This window comes from Macaca mulatta, chromosome 3 (genome assembly GCF_049350105.2).
Source record: "Macaca mulatta isolate MMU2019108-1 chromosome 3, T2T-MMU8v2.0, whole genome shotgun sequence".
Taxonomy (NCBI): domain Eukaryota; kingdom Metazoa; phylum Chordata; class Mammalia; order Primates; family Cercopithecidae; genus Macaca; species Macaca mulatta.
Window position 1 is genome coordinate 98,729,789 of NC_133408.1, and position 20,231 is coordinate 98,750,019.

The window sequence follows — 20,231 nt, forward strand, 5'->3', positions numbered from 1 at the left end:
GAGCATGGCTCTGCTGATACCTTGATTTTGAACTTTGAGTCTGTAGAACTGTGAGACAAGTTTCTGTTGTTTTAAACCACCCAGTTTGTGGTACTTTCTTACAGTAGCCCTAAGAAACGAATACACCCGATCCAGACCTTCCCAGCTCTGGGGATGCCTCTTCTGCTGCATGCTGTGTATTTGGTCCCCGGGGATGCCAGCTCCAACTGTGGCTCCCAGGAGCCCAAGCAACACATACTCCTGCAATTGGGGTCCCTCACCTTTGCCGCTGGGTCCACTTGGGCAGGACTTGAGCGCCTCTCTCTCCCGCATGCCTATCCCAGCCCAAGGGAAACCCTCACCCACCCCTGACCTTGCGCACACGGAAAGAGGTGGCTTTGCTCAGTGCAGTAGCACTTTCTGGGTCCCACGGAAAGCACTTAGTTGACCCCTTTCCTCTGTTTATATTTCCTGGGCATGAGCCAGACCCCCCTTTTAACTATAGGGACTATATACCTGGTTTTCACTCTTTTTACACTTGAGTGTGAATAACAGAAATTTCCCTTCCCCTGGAAGTCTCCCCTCTCATCTCTCATCTCTCTGACCTTTTCTTTTGTTTCTTTTCTTTTTTCTTTTTTTTGTTTGTTTTGAGACGGAATTTTGATCTTGTTGCCCAGGCTGGAGTGCAATGATGTGATCTCAGCTCACTGCAACCTCCGCCTCCCAGGTTCAAGCGTTTCTACTGTCTTACCCTCCTGAGTAGCTGGGATTACAGGCACCCGCCACCATGCCCAGCTAATTTTTTAAATTTTAATAGAGACGGGGTTTCACTGTGTTGGCCAGGCTGGTCTTGAACTCCTGACCTCAGGTGATCCGCCTGTCTCTGCCTCCCAAAGTGCTGGGATTATAGGCATGAGCCACTGCACCGGGCCCACTCTGATCTTTTCATATCCCAGGTCTATCTGAGGTGTTCGAGAGCCTAGGAATAGGTGTTGACCTTTTCCTTTGTAAATTATTCACACGGGGTTGCCTCATAATCACTCTAACTGAATTACATGTCCCTAGAACTTGGTTAATTGTTTTGTGGGTTGTTCTCCTTTTTTGGGTTGTAAATAACATCATATCATATATACTAAAACTAACTTTTAAATTCTACAGTATGTCCTAAAGATCCTTCAATGACAGTACATATCATCTGATCTTACTATTATTATTATTATTATTTTTTGGGTGAGGTCTCACTCTGTTGCCCAGGCTGGAGCGCACTGGTGGGATCATAGCTCACTGTAGCCTCAAAATCCTGGGCTCAAGTAATACTCTCACCTCAGCCTACCAGGTAGCTGGGACTACAGATGCACACCACTACACCCAACTAGTTTTTATTTTATTTTATTTTTTGTAGAGATGGGGTCTCACTGTCCTGGACTCAAGCAGTCCTCCCACCTTGACCTCCCGAAGTGCTGGGATTGCAAAGTGTGAGCCACTGTGCCTGGTCCTGCTTTCACATTTTAAAATTCTGCCAATTGCTCTCTAACATGGGTACCTCACCTTATATTCTCTCCCATTGGCAACCTGTTAGGGTGTTCTTTTCCTCTAGTCTCCCAACTCAAGGTATTCTTCTACTTCTCAATGCAATGTTCCAAATGGTTGTAGACTCATATCAACTAACTCACTAGAGTGCCCACAGATGAATTTCTTCACCTTGATATTATCAGCTGATACTCAGTATTCATTGCCTCTTCATTTTAGTGCACCTTCCAGTATGGCAGACATTAGAAAGTTTTACAACACATAAACAAACTATATTTTGATACTTTCCTGCAGGTAAGGTTCTAGATGCAAATTAGGTCCTGCCAACGAGATGCTTCATTGGAAACTGGAAGGTAGAAATGAGGTTATGGTATTTTTCTCTTGCTTTCTTGACTGTTTTATGATGTCAGATATGGCCAGAGGATGGAGTTCCTCACACCCCCCCAAAATGGTACGGTGTCCAGTTTCTCCAGATTTGTGGGTGGTAAGGGGCATTTGCTGTGGTGCCAGTGATTCCTAGATACCAGCTACTTGATCTTGGATCTTATTTGCACTAGCATTACCTTGGACTATGATCTTGGGCTCAGTCATTCCAGGGGCAATCTCTTGATATTCAAGCTCCCTGGTTGGGACAGTTGTAATAGCTTCTCTAGTGAGACAGTTCTGCAGTGTTCTGGGCATAATTCCTGGAAACCTAGCCTACAGCCTAGTTCTGCCAAGTTTATAAACATCCAATTCCCTGTATTAAATCCCATTCTGCATAAAATCCCTAGGGTGGTATCTGCTTCCTGCAATTGAACCCTAACTGATACAGGCTTGCTATATGGCTTCTAATTTTACTTCTCAATTATAGGCAATGGCCCTGCTTAGCCATAATTGATGGCCTCGGCTCCCTTGTTGGTAGACCAGGAAGAGAAAGTCTTGGTGTTCAGCAGAATAGATTTCCACAAAAAAGTATTTAGCTGAGCCTTAGGTACTAGAACTAACAGATGAAAGAGACAATGTAATGTTGTGAGTAAACAGAACTCCAGGCTTAAATTCTGTATCCCATGTTCTGTTTGTGACTGTGTCCCTTACCAGCAAAATGACCTTCATTAAATCCCTTACTGTGTACGGGACTGAGTCTCCTTGACTTTAAAATAAGGGGTTCCCGGCTGGGCACAGTAGATCACACCTGTCATCTCAGTGTTTTTGAAAGGCTGAAACAGGTGTATCGCTTGAGGTCAGGAGTTCGAAGCTACAGTGAGCTATGATCTCGCACTGCACTCCAGCCTGGGAAACAGAGCAAGACTCTGTCTCTAAAAAAAAAAAAAAAAAGCCAAAATAAAATAAGGGGTTTCAGATGACTTTTAAGGTCTATTTTAGCTCAAAGATTTTATGGTCCTATGAAATCATTATCACAAACCTGAGCATAAAATGGTTAAATGTTGTTCACTAAACCCTAAAACCCTTGCAAATGACAGGTTCATTCCTCTTCCTCCTTGCTTTGCCAGTCCGTCTTGAGGCATTAAGGTTTCTCCTGTTCTGTCTGCTTGCTTTTGTTCCATCTTCCGTTAATAGTAAATTGACATAAAATTGCAGTTCCGGAGAAGTAGACTTGTTGCTATGGAAATAGCTTTGATTCATTGATGTAAACATTAAGCTGTGGATGCTCATCCCTGAGGTGCTGGCAAAAAGAAAAAAACACAAAATAAATGTTATAGTAAGAATGACATTTTGTTTTCGGAGAAGGTGGACCACACTCTGAAGGCTTGCTCTGAAGGTATATGTAGCACATTCTTACCAGGATCCAGATCTACCCCAGGTGTAACAATGCTCCCTGACTCACAGTGTCTGATGTGATGCAGGAAGACTGAACTGTGGTATTAGTCTGGTCCCCCTGCACTGTGTTACAAGGAAATCCCAGAACTCATCGTGATTAACATCAAATAAAAATACCTCCCCTTTAGGCTGATTGTCCCCTTTTGGGGCTTAATGAAATTTTATATTTTCCCTTCAAACTGAGTATCTCATTTACTTTCAGAAAGAAGATTTCCTAATTTTGGCCCTTTCTTTTTTCTTTGGGCTGGGGGAGTGTTTAAAACTGTTTGTTTTTTAAACAAACATTGGGCATTCCAATAATTAAAATCATTTTAAACACAAAAAAATAATGGCACTCTGACTAAATGGCATTTAGTAGCCAGCAGGACACCTTGGGCCAGGTTGGTTTTACTCTAGATTTCACTGTCGTCCCACCCCACTTCTTCCTTCACCAACATGCAAGCTCTTTTCCTGTCATGACAGCCAGATAGGCAGAGGCAGGTGCAGCCCTCATCATCAGTGGTTCTCAACTCCTTGATGTGAACGGGACAGCACAGGCATTAAGCTTGATCTGGCCTCTTTGCATTGTACAAAGTTAAACAGCTAAACGAAGTAAAATACAAAGGCAATACCTGTGGAATGCATACCGCACGTTGGTGGGCATGCCTCATTGCAATTTGCCTGCTTGTTTCTATTCTGTCATTTCTTTGGAAGGCAGCAGATTTTTCTCTTGTATTTCTGTATTCTTTAATTTCAATTTACTGAATTTCTTGATCTCAGTCACATCGGGTTTGTCAGGCATAGAGGAAGTGGAGTGAGGCACGAGAGTAAATGGAATCTTGACCTTTTCTATTTCCCTCTCTCCCTTTCCCTTCCCCTTCTCCTTCCCCTTTCCCTCCCCCTCCCTCCCTCCCTCTCTCCCTTCCTTCCTTCCTTCCTTCCTTCCTTCCTTCCTTCCTTCCTTCTTTCCTTCCTCCTCTCTCCTTCCCTTCCTCCCACCTTCTTCCTTCCTTCCTCTCTTCCTTCTTTCTTTCTTTTGTTCCTTACTTTTATTTAACTATAATGTATATACAATAAAATCCACTCACTTTAAGGGTGCTGTTTGGTGAATTTTGAGGTTCAGAACCAACACTAAGGTTCAGAACAGTTTCATCATCCTAAAAAGAACCCTCTTGTCCCTTTGCAGTTGATCCCCTTCACCCTCATCCCTAGTACCAGATAACCACACATCTGATTTCTGTCACTATGGTTTTATCTTAGTAGAATTTCATGTAAATGGAATCATATAGTATGTAATCTTCATGTTTCACTTCTTTCATTTAAAATTAATGTCTTTGATATTCATCCCTATTGTTGTATAAATGATTTCATTCTTCTTTCTTGCTATATGATATTCTGTAATATGAATACACAATTTGTTTATTCACTCACCAGTTGATAGAAATTTGGCTTGTTATCAGTTTTTGGCTATTGTAAATAATGCTGCTACATACAAGTCTTTGTATGGACATGTGTGGTTGTTTCTCTTGAGTAACTACCTTGAAGTTGGATTGTTGGGTTGTATGGTAAGTGCATAAAGTTTCATAACTGTCTAAGAATCTACCATGCTGTTTCCAAAGTGGCTGTACCAATTTGCATTCCCACCTGCAATGTATAAGGGTTCCAGTTGCTTCACATCCTTGCCAACACTGGGTATGCTCTCCCAATTTCTGTACTAATTTCTTGGTGGACTAGCACCAATCTGTAGACCATACTTCATGCAGGAGTACTCCAACCCATTCATAGGAATATGTCCACGGTCCTAAATGTCATGGAATAAAGAACTAGGCATTCTGGTTATTGTCGACCAGAACAACAGGTTCTAATGCAATACTCCCCCCAGATCAAGAAAATAAATATGATACAAGTTTAGCTGTGTAGCTTTGTTATGGATTTGACTTTAATAAACACTGGGGTATACATTTTGTTTGGGAAGCACTTTAAGTTTTCTTTCTTTCTTAAATAATAGAAAAGAAATGTAATATCTATTTTTAAAAAATGAATACAAATCTAGCTCTGACATACCTTGTAGCATTGACAGCATGTCCATTGGCATCGTTTCTGGCCTCTTTAGCAGTGCCTGGATTGAGCTTGGTTGAGCCAGCCTATAATGGGTTGACACACAGCCAGGCTCAGGAGCAGAGGCAGTGACACATGATTGGATGGGGTGGATGGAGTCAAGGAGATGCATCTTGAGCTAGAGTTGGAAAAAAAGGCCAAGATGAACACTAATTAGGAGCCATGGAGAATGGAACATATTGCCGGAGGGAATAGCTACAGCAACTTTTCTAACTGAGGTAAGTTTCTCAAAATCTGCTGATAGGGAGCAAGACTCCGTCTCAAAAAAAAAAAAAAAAAAAAAAAAAAAAAAAAAAAAAAAAAATCTGCTGATAGGAAGGAAGAAAAACCATTGATCTGAGATGTCAGGATAGCCTGTTAGCTTTTCAATTTTCTGCCCCTTTAGAGACACACTTGAGTCACTGCACAGCCAGATGAATAAAGTGTCACACAATTATGTGTGTAGATTAAAATCTGGATGCAACAGCCCCAATGGCAAGTTGACTCAGCTGCTTATTTGTGACTAGAGAGCACATTAGAATAGAATATTCAGAAATGCACAAAACACACTTATAGAGGGTAGGTTGGAACTGAGTGAGATTATTTTGCTGAATAGTACAGAAGAAATTCTATTAAAAGATTAATTCTGCTGGGCGTGTTGGCTCACACCTGTAATGCTAGACTTTGGGAGGCCGAGGCGGGTGGATCACCTGAGGTCAGGAGTTTGAGACCAGCCTGGCCAACATGGTGAAACCCCATAACTACTAAAAATACAAAAATTTGCCAGCAGGTGCCTGTAATCCTAACTACTCGGGAGGGTGAGGCAGGAGAATCACTTGAACCCGGGAGGCAGAGGTTGTAGTGAGCCGAGATCGCACTGTTGCCCTCCAGTCTGGGCAACATAGTGAGACTCTGTCTCCAAAAATAAAAAAGATTAATTCACTAAGGAGAAATTGCACTATATTCAGAATAAAAGTAGCCATAAAGTGTGGGAGATCCTGTTGAAATAACACTGCCACCTTGCTAGTGGGTTATTTTCAGTAACATATTCTGGAATGGGATACAGTTATTGGAGACACATGAAGACCTGCATTAGAACAGGACACACATTTTTTCACAAAAAAATAAGTTTTGGGAAAGTTTATGTTGAAGAGTTACTTTGGGTAAGAGAGGGCTACAAAAAGTAAAGTATTATCATTTAGAATTTTGAAACTCTTCTCTTTTCCTCTGCGGTGTAATTAGCTTTAAGGGCATTTATGGTGGCTACAAGAATTAAAATGTACTTACCTTTTTTGGGAGGCTGCGGCGGGTGGATCGGTTGAGGTCAGGAGTTTGAGACCAGCCTGGCCAACATGGTGAAACCCCATCTCTACTAAAACTACAAAAATTAGCCAGGTATAGTGGCAGATACCTGTAGTCCCAGCCACTTGGAAAGGGCTGAGGCAGGAGAATCGCTTGAACCCGGGAGGCGGAGGTTGCAGTCAGCCGAGATCGCGCCATTGCACTACAGCCTGGGCAACAGAGGAAGACACTGTCTCAAAAAAAAGAAAAAAGAAAAGAGAAAAAAGGAAAAAAGGGACTTATCTTTAAGGCATAAAATACCAGTTAAAACTATCCACGTTTATGAATAGGGAAGCAAAGCATTGTCAGATGCTTTATATAGTTTATATACATTAAAATTTATTGCATACTCATTGCATCAGCAAGTATGAGGACTTCTCTAAAGGACTGATTTAAATGTAGTAAATCATTTAAGTATGAAAATAATTAGTAGACATCTGGGTTAAGGGGGCTGGGCTGCTAGGCAGAGAGATGCCTGACTCATCTCCCTGCTCCTCAACATGCATGCTTTCCAAAACGATTCATGAAAGCTTTTCATAGAATCAGCTGCCAATTGCAACTGCCCAGGCAGGAAACACATTAGTCAACTATCTGTCACACACCAGGAGAAGTTTTATTAGCCTTTGTCTAAGAGGCTGCTGTCCCAGGTTGAAGAAGAGGTTTCCATGTATCCCGAGACCCCAGAGATTGGAGCCTTCGTTGTTGAGCAACTGTCGGTTATCTCTCCATTGCACAGGGACAGCTCTAGGAGGTAGCCCTGGTTGTTTCACCCCGAATCAATACCTGCCTCTCTGCTTCTGCTCCAGGGCTGCAATGGACTGCAGTGCACTTGGAGGAGGACGGGGTTGGTCAGGAGCTCACTGCCGCCAGGAACAGGAAGGTAATACAGGTGCAAAACCAGGAAAGGTGTGGGGACTAATTGTCGCCAGAGGTTTTAGTTTTCCTAGATGCTTTTTCTAACAGGCAATGAACTGTAAACTGCTTCAAATTATTCTGGAAAAACCCTCTAACTGACCCAACAATTAGGTACCAGGCCTTAGTAGATGTAATAATTTAGTATCTTAATAGGTGGTTAACCATTTGGGAGAAAGTAATTTAGATCTTCATCCCATATCATACATCAACATAAATTCCAAATGAACTAAAGAATTAGATGTAAATGATTAAGCTATAAAATAAGGAAGAATAAGTAGCTGACTGAGTCTGGGATGGGGAAATGACTTTTCAGGCATACAAATCAATACAATATTACAAAAGAAAAATTTGTAATAGATTTGGCTGCATAAAGCATTTATTACATCTGTATATATATATTAAAACCACAACCAACAGAATAAAAATAAAAATACAAAAATTAGTAAATATTTACAAATATTTATAGAAGTGAGTTCATGGCCTTATTATCGAAAGATTCCCTTCCCTCAATTTAAATTTAAATTAACAAAGCCTAGGAAAACATAATTCATAAATTTAATATTTTATGAAAATAGTAAATAACATTATTATGTCCACCCTCCCTAGGAACTAAACAAATCTAAATGAAAACAAGATTGTTTCTTTTTAATTATCAAAGAACAATGATTTTTTTAGAACAATAATACACAAATATAACTAGATTAAGACCTTGTAGTTATTAGGTAGGGAAATTTGGCCATATTTGTTTAAATTTATTTTACTTTAGGAAATTTTTATCTACATCCTAATGAACTAGTCAAACATTCAATAATTTATATATAAAATATTCATCCATTAATTTATCAAAAGCTTGAAATCACCCAAATGCCCAACGTAAGATAAATCTTTACTACAGGCATCTGCCACCATGCCAACTAATTTTTGTATTTTTTGTAGAGATGGGTTTCGCCATGTTGCCCAGGCTGGGCTCAAACTCCTGGGCTCAAGCGATCCTCTCGCCTCGATAAATCTTATATAAACTACAGCACAGACACATATAAAATACAATTTTTAACTATTTATTTTAAATTTATTTAATTTTAAATTTCATTTTTTAAAATGTTAATAGTTATTTGAAATGATACTTAAATGATGTGAGCAATGTTCAGAGTGCACTTTGTGGAACGTCATAAATACTTTATGTCACAATGAAAAGAATTCCTTATGTCTTTGATAATGCAATTAGAATGTAAGAGTAAAATTTAAAAAGTAAAACAGAAAGCACAAAGGTAAAAGTAAAAATTAACCAAAACATCATCTCTAAGTGATAAAAGATGTTAAATTATTGAATAGCCTTTTGTATAGTTTTCTGTGCATATATGTAGCACACAGTCTCATGTACAAATTTACAAAGTATTATTTTTATGAACTAGAGCATACTCATCCTGAATTTAACTAATTTCCTTTCCTTCAAGATATTTATTTATATCTTTTAATGTGAAAATTATACATCCTCATCATCATTTGTAATGACTGCACAGTATGCTATTGTATGTATATTTGTTCCAAAATTCAGTTAACTAGCTTTCCATTGATGGATATATTTAATAAGTAAACAGAACCAGGGAAATGCAGCTGGACGGAGAGCTCAGTTTTAAGAGAGTCTCTGTTCCCCTGCTAGTCTCTTTTCTAAAGCTGCAAATACGACGACAATCTTGTTTGTAGTTAATAAGCTCTGAGCACACAAGGACCAGGCACGCAAACATGTTCCACACCACCTGTGCAAGAAATTGTCTGACCCTGTCAACTGTAAGCTCCTGGCAACCCTTTAAGAAACAGGATTCAAGCTGCAAGGGTGAGGGGAGACTTGATCCTTTGAGAAGCTGAGTCCTTCTGGTTCCAGTCCACCCATTCCAGGCAACCAGAGCACATAGTCATTGACTGAATAATCCTGCCCATCTCTCTCCCCAAGAACATTGTCCTGAAGACTCACTCAGAGGAAGATCACACCTCTGATAAAAACCCGCTTTTGGAAAAATTTAAAATGTTAGCTAGTGAAAGGCCCCCCCTGGGGCTAGAGGCTGAACTTGTCTGGTTTCTTCCTTTTCAATCTGGAGTTTCTTTACAATAAACTCATTGGTCTATTCCATGGGCTTGGCTCAGCCTTGCTTGCAGATTACTTCCTGCAAAATCCTACTTCGCATATTCGAAGCTTATCCTTAACTCTTCCCCCTTGCACTTCTGCTATGACAACCCTAATTCTTCCCAGTCCCTGCCCACAATACCTACCTAACTAGGGAGAACGTGGCATAATGCAGAAACACACAAAGCAAAGCACATGAATATTTTCTAAAATATTTTTCTTATGGCATCCACACTTAAGTTCACATCCTTCAAAAAATTAATTTTCAATTTTTAAGTGATTGGTATTGTTAACACCAAGTATGAGATCCAATTGTCGGAGGTGTTTGAACCAGAGCAACTCCATCTTGAATAAGGACTGGGTAAAAACGAGGCTGAGACCTACTAGGCTGTATTTTCAGACAGTTAAGACATTCTAAGTCACAGGATGACACAGGAGTTCTGCGCAACATACAGGTCATAAAGACCTTGCTGATGAAACAGGGTGCAGTAGAGAAGTCAGTTAAAACCCACCCAAACCAAGATGGTGGCAAGAGTGACCTCTGGTCATTCTCACTGCTACACTCCCACCAGTGCCATGACAGTTTACAAATGCCATGGCAACATCAGGAAGTTACCCTATATGGTCTGAAAAGGGGAGGCATGAATAATCCACCCCTTGTTTAGCAAATAATCAAGAAATAACCGTAAAAATAGGCAACCAGCATCCCTTGTCTCTGTCTATGGAGTAGCCATTCTTTTATTGTTTTACTTTCCTAATCAAGTTGCTTTCACTTTAGTCTGTGGACTTGCCCTGAATTCTTTCTTGCATGAGATCCAAGAACCCTCTCTTAGGGTCTGGATTGAGACCCCTTTCCAGTAACACAGCTACACCCTGCTTTAAAAATTGTAATGGCATCTCAAGGCCAATAGTGTAAGAGACTAAGCTCTTATCCTGTGTGGTATAAAAGACTGCATAATCGGACCCAGGTACCTCTCTTTCCTCGTTTTCCACCATCCCTTATTATGTTTGCTATAGAAAACAGTTACGGTAACTAACTTGTCATCAATTCCCTCAAATGGCTAATGGTATTTTATCACTCTGTGACTCAGCTCAGATTTCTGCTTTTCCCTAGGGCTTCTTAATCCTAGTGGCTCATCAGAATCACCTGGTGACATTTTTTAAATGTTTACTTGTTTATATTTCAAAATTTTTTAAATTTTGAAATTGTTTTAGATTTACAAAAGAGTTGTAAAGATAGCACATAGAGTTCCTGTCTATTCTTCTTTAGCTTCCCGTAATGTTAACATTTTACCTTAACTGTGGTACATTTATCAAAACTAAGAAATCGGCATTGGCATTTTAATAACTATACTATAGACTTCCTTTGGATTTTGCCAGTTTTTCCACCAATGTCCCTTGTTCAAAGATCCAAACTAGGAAATCATATTTGTATTTACTCGACATGTCTCCTTAGACTTCTCCAATCTGTGAAAAATTCTGGGTTTTTTCCTTGTTTTTCAAGATCTTGGCACTTTGAAAGAGCACTATTCAGGTGTTTTGTAGAATGTCCCTCAGGTATGTCTGATATTTTCTTATGATCAAGCTGAGGTCATGGATTTGGAGGAAGAATACCACAGAGGTATGTGCCCTTCTCCCTGCATCCTTTCGGGGGCACATGATATCACCAGGAGTTATCACTGGTCATATTAACCTTGATCACTTGGTCAAGGTGGTTTCTGCCAGGTTTCTCCGGTGCAAAGTTACATTTTTCCCTTCCCATATGTATTAGTCAACAAATCACTAAGTCTAGCCCACACTCAAGGGCAAGGAAATAAAGTCTCACGTTTTGGAGGAAGAAGTATCTGTCTATAAAAATAACTGTGACATGTGTTAAAACTACCACACTAACTAAAACTATCATGAAGGAGACACTTTGAGGCTATGCAACTCTCCTGTTTTTTTTTTTTTTAAGTTTTGCCCACAAATTTTAATATTTAATGTGTTAATTATTATACTGGTGTTCTAAAGGTGATTTCTTTATTTCCCCCCATTTCTTCTACATTCATTAATTGGAATTCCTTCTGTATTTTTACTACACAGTTCTATGGGTTTTGACAAACTCATACAGTCATGAACCCATCACCACAATCAAGATGTAGAAAATTTCCATTGTCCCTAAGTGTTCCCTCAAGTCCCTTTGTAGCAACCTGATCTATTTGTTGTCTATATAGTCTTACTTTTTCAGAATATCATCTAAATGGAATCATATGTTACATAGCCTTTGAGTCTTGCTTCTTTCACTCAGCATAATGCACGAGAGTCATCCATGTTGCTGCATATATCAATAGTTCATTCATATTTAGCAAAGTAGTATTCCATGTATAGATAAAGTTTTTTTAAAAAAATATATTCTCCAATGGATGCACATTTGGGTTGTTTCCAGTTTTTGACAATACCACATAATGATGCTATAAATATTCACAGGTGTGTTTTCATTTGAACATAAATTTCCTCTTTTTTGGACAAATAGCACTTGCTTAGGATTGCTGGGTATGAGGGTAATAATGGCCCCCAAGATGTCTACATTTTCATTTTCTAATTGCCAAGACCCATGAAGATGTTACCTTACATGGCAAAGGGGAATTGAGTTTGAGGATGGAGTTAAGGTAGTTAATCAGCTGACGTTAAAATAGGGAGATTATCCTGGATTATTTGGTGTGCCCAATTTAATCACATGGGTCCTTCCTTAAAAGCACAGAAGTCCGAGGGATACAGTGAGATGTTGCTAGGTTATATCATGAGTTAATTTTCTCACATTTTTGGAAGTCAGAATCCTAAAATCAAGGTGTTGGCAAGGCTCCATTCCTCCTTCAGGCTGCAGAGGAGAACCTGTTTTCTTGCTTTTTCCAGCTTCTACACGAGCCCACATTCCTTGGGCTGTGGCCTCTTCCTCCATCGTCAAAACGCATCATCACTCCAACCTCTGTTCCATAGCCATTGTCTTCCCTCTACCTGCCTCCATCATCCCATTGCCTTCTGTCTTTGACTGTAAGGTTCCCTGTGATCACATCGAGCCCACCAAGATAATGCAGGATAATCTCATCTCAGGATCCTTAACTTATCTCCATAGTCCCTTTTGCCATAGAAGATAATGTGTTCACAGTTTTCAGAGGTTACAACGTGGGCATTTTAGAGGGCCATTGTTCAGTCTAACACAATAGCATTTAAAAAAAAAAAAAGTAAAAACCCAAAAAGCACAGACTATTAGGATAATCATCTCATTCTGGTTTGCCTGAAACTTTTGAGGTTTTAGCATTGGAAGTCTTGCATCCCTCAGTCCTGGGCACAGTAATGGTTGCTCACGCTACCTGGTAGACACAATAAATGTTTAATACAATGAACAAGTAAACAGCAAATAGATTATGAACTTGCTAACCTAGAAAGAATCTTAGCATGTCATTTTGGATAGCGGTTTCTGCTTTCACTAGGTAAATGCTAACATTACCAAAGATTCTCCACCAGTCATATCGATTCATTATCTGAGGCCTGAGGAATCCCAGAATAGGGAGAAGGATTTCAGGTTATTTGGAGCAAAAAGGACATGCATTTCCCTTGTTCCTCTGGTGGCACAAATGTATTAGACCCAGGTGACTTCATCTTTGACATAAAGGGAGTGGTTTGAGAATATAATTTTAAAAATATGAGACCTAAAACACATGTTTGAGGGTTGAAGAAAGTGAAAAAAGTACATAAGAGGAATGTAGGCTTCTGGCACAGCCTAGGGTTTCCTTTGAGGACAATAACCTTAGAAGTCTGGACCTCGGTTTCCTCATCTGTTATATGGGGTTAGGCCTGCCCATCCTTAACTCACAGAGTTGCCAAGAAGAACAAATGAGATCCCACATTAAGAGCACTCTGACAGGGGAGAGAGCCTGGAGTAAGATAATTTGCTGTTTTTGCCTCAGTTTTCCAACCCATCAATGACGTTTCGTTCATTCAACAGATATTTATTGAGCATCTTCTATGTGCCAGCATTCATTTGCACTAGAATACAGCATGAATAAAAAACAAAATCCCTGTTCTTCCAATAGTTATATTCTGGGACTGGAAACAAATAAATATATATGGGGACAATAAGTGCTAAGAATAAGAATTAAAAAAATAAACTAGGAAGAAAGAGAGTCAACGGGAGAGTGCGTGGGCTTTTTTTTGTTTTGTTTTTTGTTTTTGAGACAGAGTCTCACCCTGTTGCTGAAGCTGGAGTGCAGTAGCACAATTCTGGCTTGCTACAACCTCCACCTCCAAGGATTAAGCGATTCTCCTGTCTCAGCCTCCCAAGTAGCTGGCATTACAGGCACCATTACAGGCATTATTGCCACCATACCTGGTCAATTTTTGTATTTTTAATAGAAATGTGATTTCATCATGTTGGCCAGGCTGGTCTCGAACGCCTGACCTCAAGTGATCTGCCCACCTCAGCCTCCCAAATTGCTGGGATTACAGGTATGAGCCACTGTGCCAGGCTGGGAGAGTGTTGTTTTAAAGAAGGTAGTCAGGAAAGGTAACGTTTGAGTAGAGACTTGAGTGAAATGAGGGCAAGAACCATGAAGATGTCTGGGACAAGAGGATTTCAGATAGAGGGAAGAGCAAAGTGTGTGCAAAGTCCCTGTGGTATGGAGTGGTTGTATTCAAGAAGCGGTAAGAAGGCCCACGTTGCTGATGCACCAAGTGAAGAAGGAGGCAGGTGATGAAATCAGAGAGGAAGACAGAGGTAGGGCAATGGTGATGGCTGCATAGGCTGTGGAAAGAAGGACTTTGAATTTTAACTTAGCCACATGAAAGTCTACCAGAGGGTTCTGAGCAGAGGAGAAATATGATTTAACTTTTCTTTTAAAAGGATTGCTCCAGCTGATATCAGAAGATAGACATCAAGGACAAAGGTAGGAGCAAAGAGATCAGTTGGAAGCCTCTTGAAGTAATGTTAGGGTGGACGTGGTGGTGGTGAAAGTGGTTGCATTCAGGTTGTATTTTGGAGATACAGAGAACTTTCTGATTGACTGAATGTGGGCAGGGATGCCAGATAAAATGAAGCACCTGTTTTCTACTTTTATTTGATAAATCTGACAACCCTAGGTGTAGGGGCAGAGAAGAGAGGAATCAAGAATGACTCCCATGTTTTCAGCCTGAATAACTGGAAGAATGGGGTTACCCATTTTTGAGAGGGAGACAATTTAGTGGTGAGGGGGTGTAGTTGAAGGGTTTGATTTTAGACATACTAAGTTTGAGATCCATTTGGTAATCATAGACGACATTTAAGGCTACAAGCCCGGATGAGATCCCCTAGAAAGTGAGTATAATTACCAAAGAGAAGAGGCCCAGGAGTCTGCCAGTGTTCAGAGGAAACAGCCAAGGAGATGGAACTCACAGGCTTTCATTCATACAACTGTTGAGCAATAAATGAATAAATACGTGTAAAGTACTTACAACGAGCACATAGGAACCATTTAATTAATGGGAACCAGCCTTCTTTCCTTTTCTCTTTCTTTATTTGACTTTTTAAGGTTTTGAGTGAGAAATAAAGCAGTGCATAATTACAAGATTTACTAATTTAACAAACACATTGAACGTCTACTGTCTGCTAAATACTGTGCTGGGTACTGGGGAAATGGCCGTGACAAAATGGACAAAATTATCTGCCCCCATGGAACTTACACTCCAGGAGAGAGGGGACAGACAATCAACAAGATAATAAGTCAATTACATGGTATAGCAGGTGGAGATGAGAACTGCAGCTGCAAACAAAGTGCTGGGGCAGTGGGTAAGGAGGAACCATTTTAAATCTGATGTTCATGAGAGGAATTACTGAGATGCAAAGGTGAGGGAGAAGATTACATGGGGGACTAGAATTCCGGGCTGGGGGAAGAGCAAGTGCAAAGGCCCTGGGGTAGAGGCCTGCCTGGGGTGTCCAAGGCAGAGCAAGTAGGAGAGTGACTTGATTAGGGAGAGTGGAGGGGAAGAGCAGCAGGCAGTGGGGTCAGAGTGATAGCCACACAGATCCTGTGTGGCCTTGTAGGCATTGTCATGACTTTGGCTTTTACTCCCAGGGAGATAGGAGCCAGTGGAGGCTGACTGACCTTTATCCAATTCTCATTTTATAAGAATTTTTGTTGGCCGGGCACGGTGGCTCACGCCTGTAATCCCAGTACTTTGAGAGGCCGAGGTGGGCGGATCACTTGAGGTCAGGAGTTCGAGACGAGCCTGGCCAACGTGGTGAACCCCATCTCTACAAAAAAAAAAAAAAAAAAAAAAAAAAAAGAATGAATAGGGCATGGTGATATGTACCTATAATCCCAGCTACTCAGGAGACTGAGGCAGGAGAATCGTTTGAACTCTGGAGGCAGAGGTTGCAGTGAGCTGAGATCGTGCCACTGCACTCCAGCCAGATCGCGCCACTGCACTCCAGCCAGGGCAACAGCGAGACGCTGCCAAAAAAAAAAAAAAAGAATTTTTGTCATCTGTCAAACTTATTTGTGAGAAAACACTAAAAGCAGAAAGAATGCTAGTTATATTCAAGGTCACTGAAAGCAAACACTGGAGAACAATTTGGAATGACTCAGCATTAGGAATTTAAAAATTCATTCATTTCTTCATTCAACAGGCATTTATTGCCCAGGAAACAAAAACAGGTCTTACAACATTGTCTAAGAAAAGTAACTGGCACCAAGATTAAATGCTTAATATTTATGTGACAATTATAATGCTATGCTCTGGATTAATGTCAACTTACAGAAATACTGCCCAAATAGGAATTCCAGAGTTCAATGTACAGATGAGGAAACTGAGGCCAGAAATATTAGACAACTTCCTCGAGATCAATGGTGGAGAAAGTGGTGCTAGTGTCTCCATTGCCACGGAGGGATCTACAGACCATGGAATACCTCTCTTTTTGTACCTCCATTAGCACCTGATATAGTGTTGGGTAAAATAATATGGCTGAACTAAAAAAGTACAGGCAGATTCCCACACTGTTCTGCTACTCAGAGAAAAGCTCATGTGACTAGGCCATACCCTCCCTTCTTCCCTGTGGATCCAAATGCAGAAAGTGGTCTCTGCGGGAATTCAACACCATTGTCATTGCTCCACTGACCCGTTCAGCTGCCTGGGTCTGTGCTACTCAAGGAGTGTCCCACTCAGCTGCCAATATTTTGCAAAAGCCGCTCAGCCTGGGACAATGGATTTAACTCCCTGGCCTCATGCTTTATATCCTGAAAATGAGAAGCTTAAAATGAATACATGATCTCTGAGGATCTTTTCAGCTTGGAAATGTTAGGATTCTGATGAGATAGTTGCTTGGGATTTCGTGCACAAAAGAGAAAGAGGTGAAAAAGAATTGGCCTCTCTCTGTTTTCACGTTATTTGCTGTGTGGCTAAAGCCAGTACTTGAAATGTAAATACTCTGTGTCTCCTGACCCTTTAAAAAAATCTCTCTCTCTCTCTTCTTTAACCTCTCTCCTTTTTAATGTCTTTTGTTTTCTCTGATTCATAGTCAACTTTGGGTTTCTATTAAACTTTTAAAAGGCTTGAGCCAACCTTTCTTGTAAATTGTGGTGGCCAGGGGGCAGCGTGGGAAGAAAGAAGAGAAAAGTTCTTGTTTCCACATGAATCACCACGGAGCAGCATCTGTCCTCAATTTTGACAAAGCAAATGAAAGGGGAAAAGAGTTCTTATTCACTGGGAGAAAACAGAGATAGCAAAGCCCTGAAGCTTCTCTTTGGTCAGCCTTGTAATTGTATTTTCCCCTCTTTTTTGTCCTCCCAAGGGCTAGACATCCAACACTCCTACCAAGGTTCTCATGACATTGACAGTTTAGCTGGAAACCCAAGACCCACTCCTACTTTCCTGTGGGATTTCTCACGGCCTTCCCATGAACTGTCCATCCTGCAGCCCATGAGGGCATGTCAGACCCAGAGAGAATAAGAGAAGGCCATGCAGCAGGTGCTAAGCGACATGTCTGCTCCCAGTGGCCCCCAGTGGCCAGGCCTGGCCAGCCAGGCTCTGAAATCAGAGACAGCTCAGCCCTCCAGAGCACAGAGACTCCTGGCCACTCTGACTTCATTAACATGCAACTAGGGCACCAGGGCCTTGCCAGGGGCTGCTGCAAGCAAGTTTGCTCAGGGAGACAGCTGGAAAGATGGATATCATGGGCTTCTTGGTTCTCTTTGTTTCCTTTCATTTTGTCTTCTTTCTCAGCATCTCTTTCTGTCTTTTTCCCCTTCCTCACTTTTATCTTATCTTCCTTTTTCTCTGCATTTCCCCTTCTCTTTCTTCCTCCAACCTACCACTCTCTCACTTCTCTCCCTCCACATTCTCCCCATCTCTCCCTTCTCTCTCTATTCCCTCTTCCCTTTCTCTTTCTTTCTCTCTCTTACCTTTTCCTTACATGGAGGATTTACCAAAGAGTTGCTCAGGGATTTATTAATCAGTTGCTGATGCACCAGGTGACCAAGTAGATGAACCCATCTCAGTGAATTTTCAACATGGACACTTAGCAATCATTGCCTGGAAGATTGAAGGAGGTGCAAAACATTTTCTTGATGCTTGTTCCTGCAAAAGATGTTAAAAATAATAACTCAGCTGAACTCATGAGTCAGCTGAGTTACTGTCTTTGGGTTTTCTCTCTGTCATTGTCTGTTTGTCTCTGTTAATCTTTTTCTCTCAACTTCTCTCTAAGCATCATTTCAAGTGTCAGTTAATCTGAAATGAAGCATTATGGGATTATCAGTAAACCAGGACTGAATTTCACTGGGATTTAGAAAAAGGAAGTTACCCTGTAACCTCCATTTCATTACATATCAAAGTGTTTTCTACTTCGGTAGGAGAGAAGTGACCTCTCTCTTCACTCAGGTAGGGAGTCCCAGAAAACCAGAGCCCCAATGAAGTCCATCTAGAAGGAATTTTTCACACGACCAACAGATAAATTTTCTTTCCAAGTAAAGCCAAGTGCTGGGTCCAGAGTGCTAGGCTATCAACACAAGCACAAAGAGGAAGATTTCTCTTCCCCTCATAGCAGGAAAGAGGACAGCCATAAATATGTCTTGTGGGGTCTGGCAGGGCCCCTGTGAGGCTAGATGGGAGAAAGAACCCTTTCTGCCAACCAGGCCCTGGTTGGCAGCTGCGCAAAAGGCTACTTCTCAGGACCACAGAGAGATAGGCCCTGAGGCAAAAGGTTTTGAGAGACCTTCATGGCAACCTGGAAGTTCACAGAATCCATTCTTAACCTCTTTCTTACACTCAGGCCAGGCCTCTGGCCCAGCGATTCTCACATTTAGTTCGAAAACCACTAGACTCCACCTGCACATCCGGGTGAGGGTCTTCCGAAGGAACCTCTGGTTTTGTTTATGTGGATTTACACGAGAGACTTCTGTTGTCTAAGTTTAATAAACTTCAATGCTATTTCATCTAAAGCAGCCTATCTTTTTTTGGTTATTTTATGGTAAATGTTGACATTTAATTGACTTTAATAATCTCAAAAACCACAGTGGTGGAGGTGGTATTTTCTTTTCACCATTGATGGAAAAAAAAGCTGAACACAGCTGGGCGCGGTGGCTTATACCTGTAATCCCAGCACTTTGGGAGGCCAAGGCAGGTGGATCACATGAGGTCAGGAGTTCAAGACCAGCCTGGCCAAGATGGCAGAACCCCATCTCTACTAAAAATACAAAAAATTAGCTGGGCATGGTGGCGGGCACCTGTAATCCCAGCTACTCAGGAGGTTGAGGCAGGAGAATCGCTTGAATCTGGGAGGGAGAGGTTGCAGTGAGCCAACATCGTGCCACTGCACTCCAACCTGGGCAATAGAGTGAGACTCCGTCTCTCCAAAAAAAAAAAAAAAAGCTGAACACAATTCTTGGGACCGGAAATGTGACACTCTTTCCACTTAAAAAATGAAGAATTAGGGAGATACTGTATTTATTATAAACAGATGTGGATCTTATACATTTTGTCAATTTTAACTGTGGAAATAGAAGTCCATCTATCTAAAACATGCTGTCCAACTTTAAATTTATGAAACCTTTCTCTTACATCATTTCTGAGCATCTTGGCATCTACTCAAAATCATGAAAAAGTATTACTCCTACTAAATTCTGGTGTCCAGATTGTACAAACTGCATCTCTGTAGCTTTCTAGTTTCCTTCGTGTGTGTTTTGGAAAGAGTACTATTAATAACTTTGGAGCGAGGGTTAGAATCCCAGTCCCACTCATTACTTCATCCCCGGTGCCTCACTCTAGGGAGATTACAATATGTGAGGATTAAACAAGATCATGACAAAGCGCTTTGCAGGGCACAGGGACTGCCACGCCATGGCAGAACAATGTATTTACAAAACCAAACATCACCTTCCTCTGTGCGGTCGATGAGCTGGGCTGCAGACCATACTCTAGCAAACCGCTAGGTGGCACTAAT

General features: G+C 41.0%; 1 protein-coding gene and 1 pseudogene across 2 annotated transcripts in view; one reads left to right on the forward strand and one right to left on the reverse strand.

Moving 5' to 3' along the window:
- LOC100429134 (E3 ubiquitin-protein ligase ZNRF2 pseudogene) overlaps window positions 1–20,231 on the forward strand; it is a 195,539-nt pseudogene that overhangs the window by 55,228 nt on the left and 120,080 nt on the right. The gene's annotated exons all lie outside the window — the stretch shown is intronic.
- LOC114676950 (thymosin beta-4-like) lies at window positions 992–4,191 on the reverse strand. The gene has a single exon (XM_077996981.1). It carries the CDS (start codon window positions 4,109–4,111, stop codon window positions 4,001–4,003), a length of 111 nt encoding a protein of 36 aa, XP_077853107.1. The 5' UTR covers window positions 4,112–4,191; the 3' UTR covers window positions 992–4,000.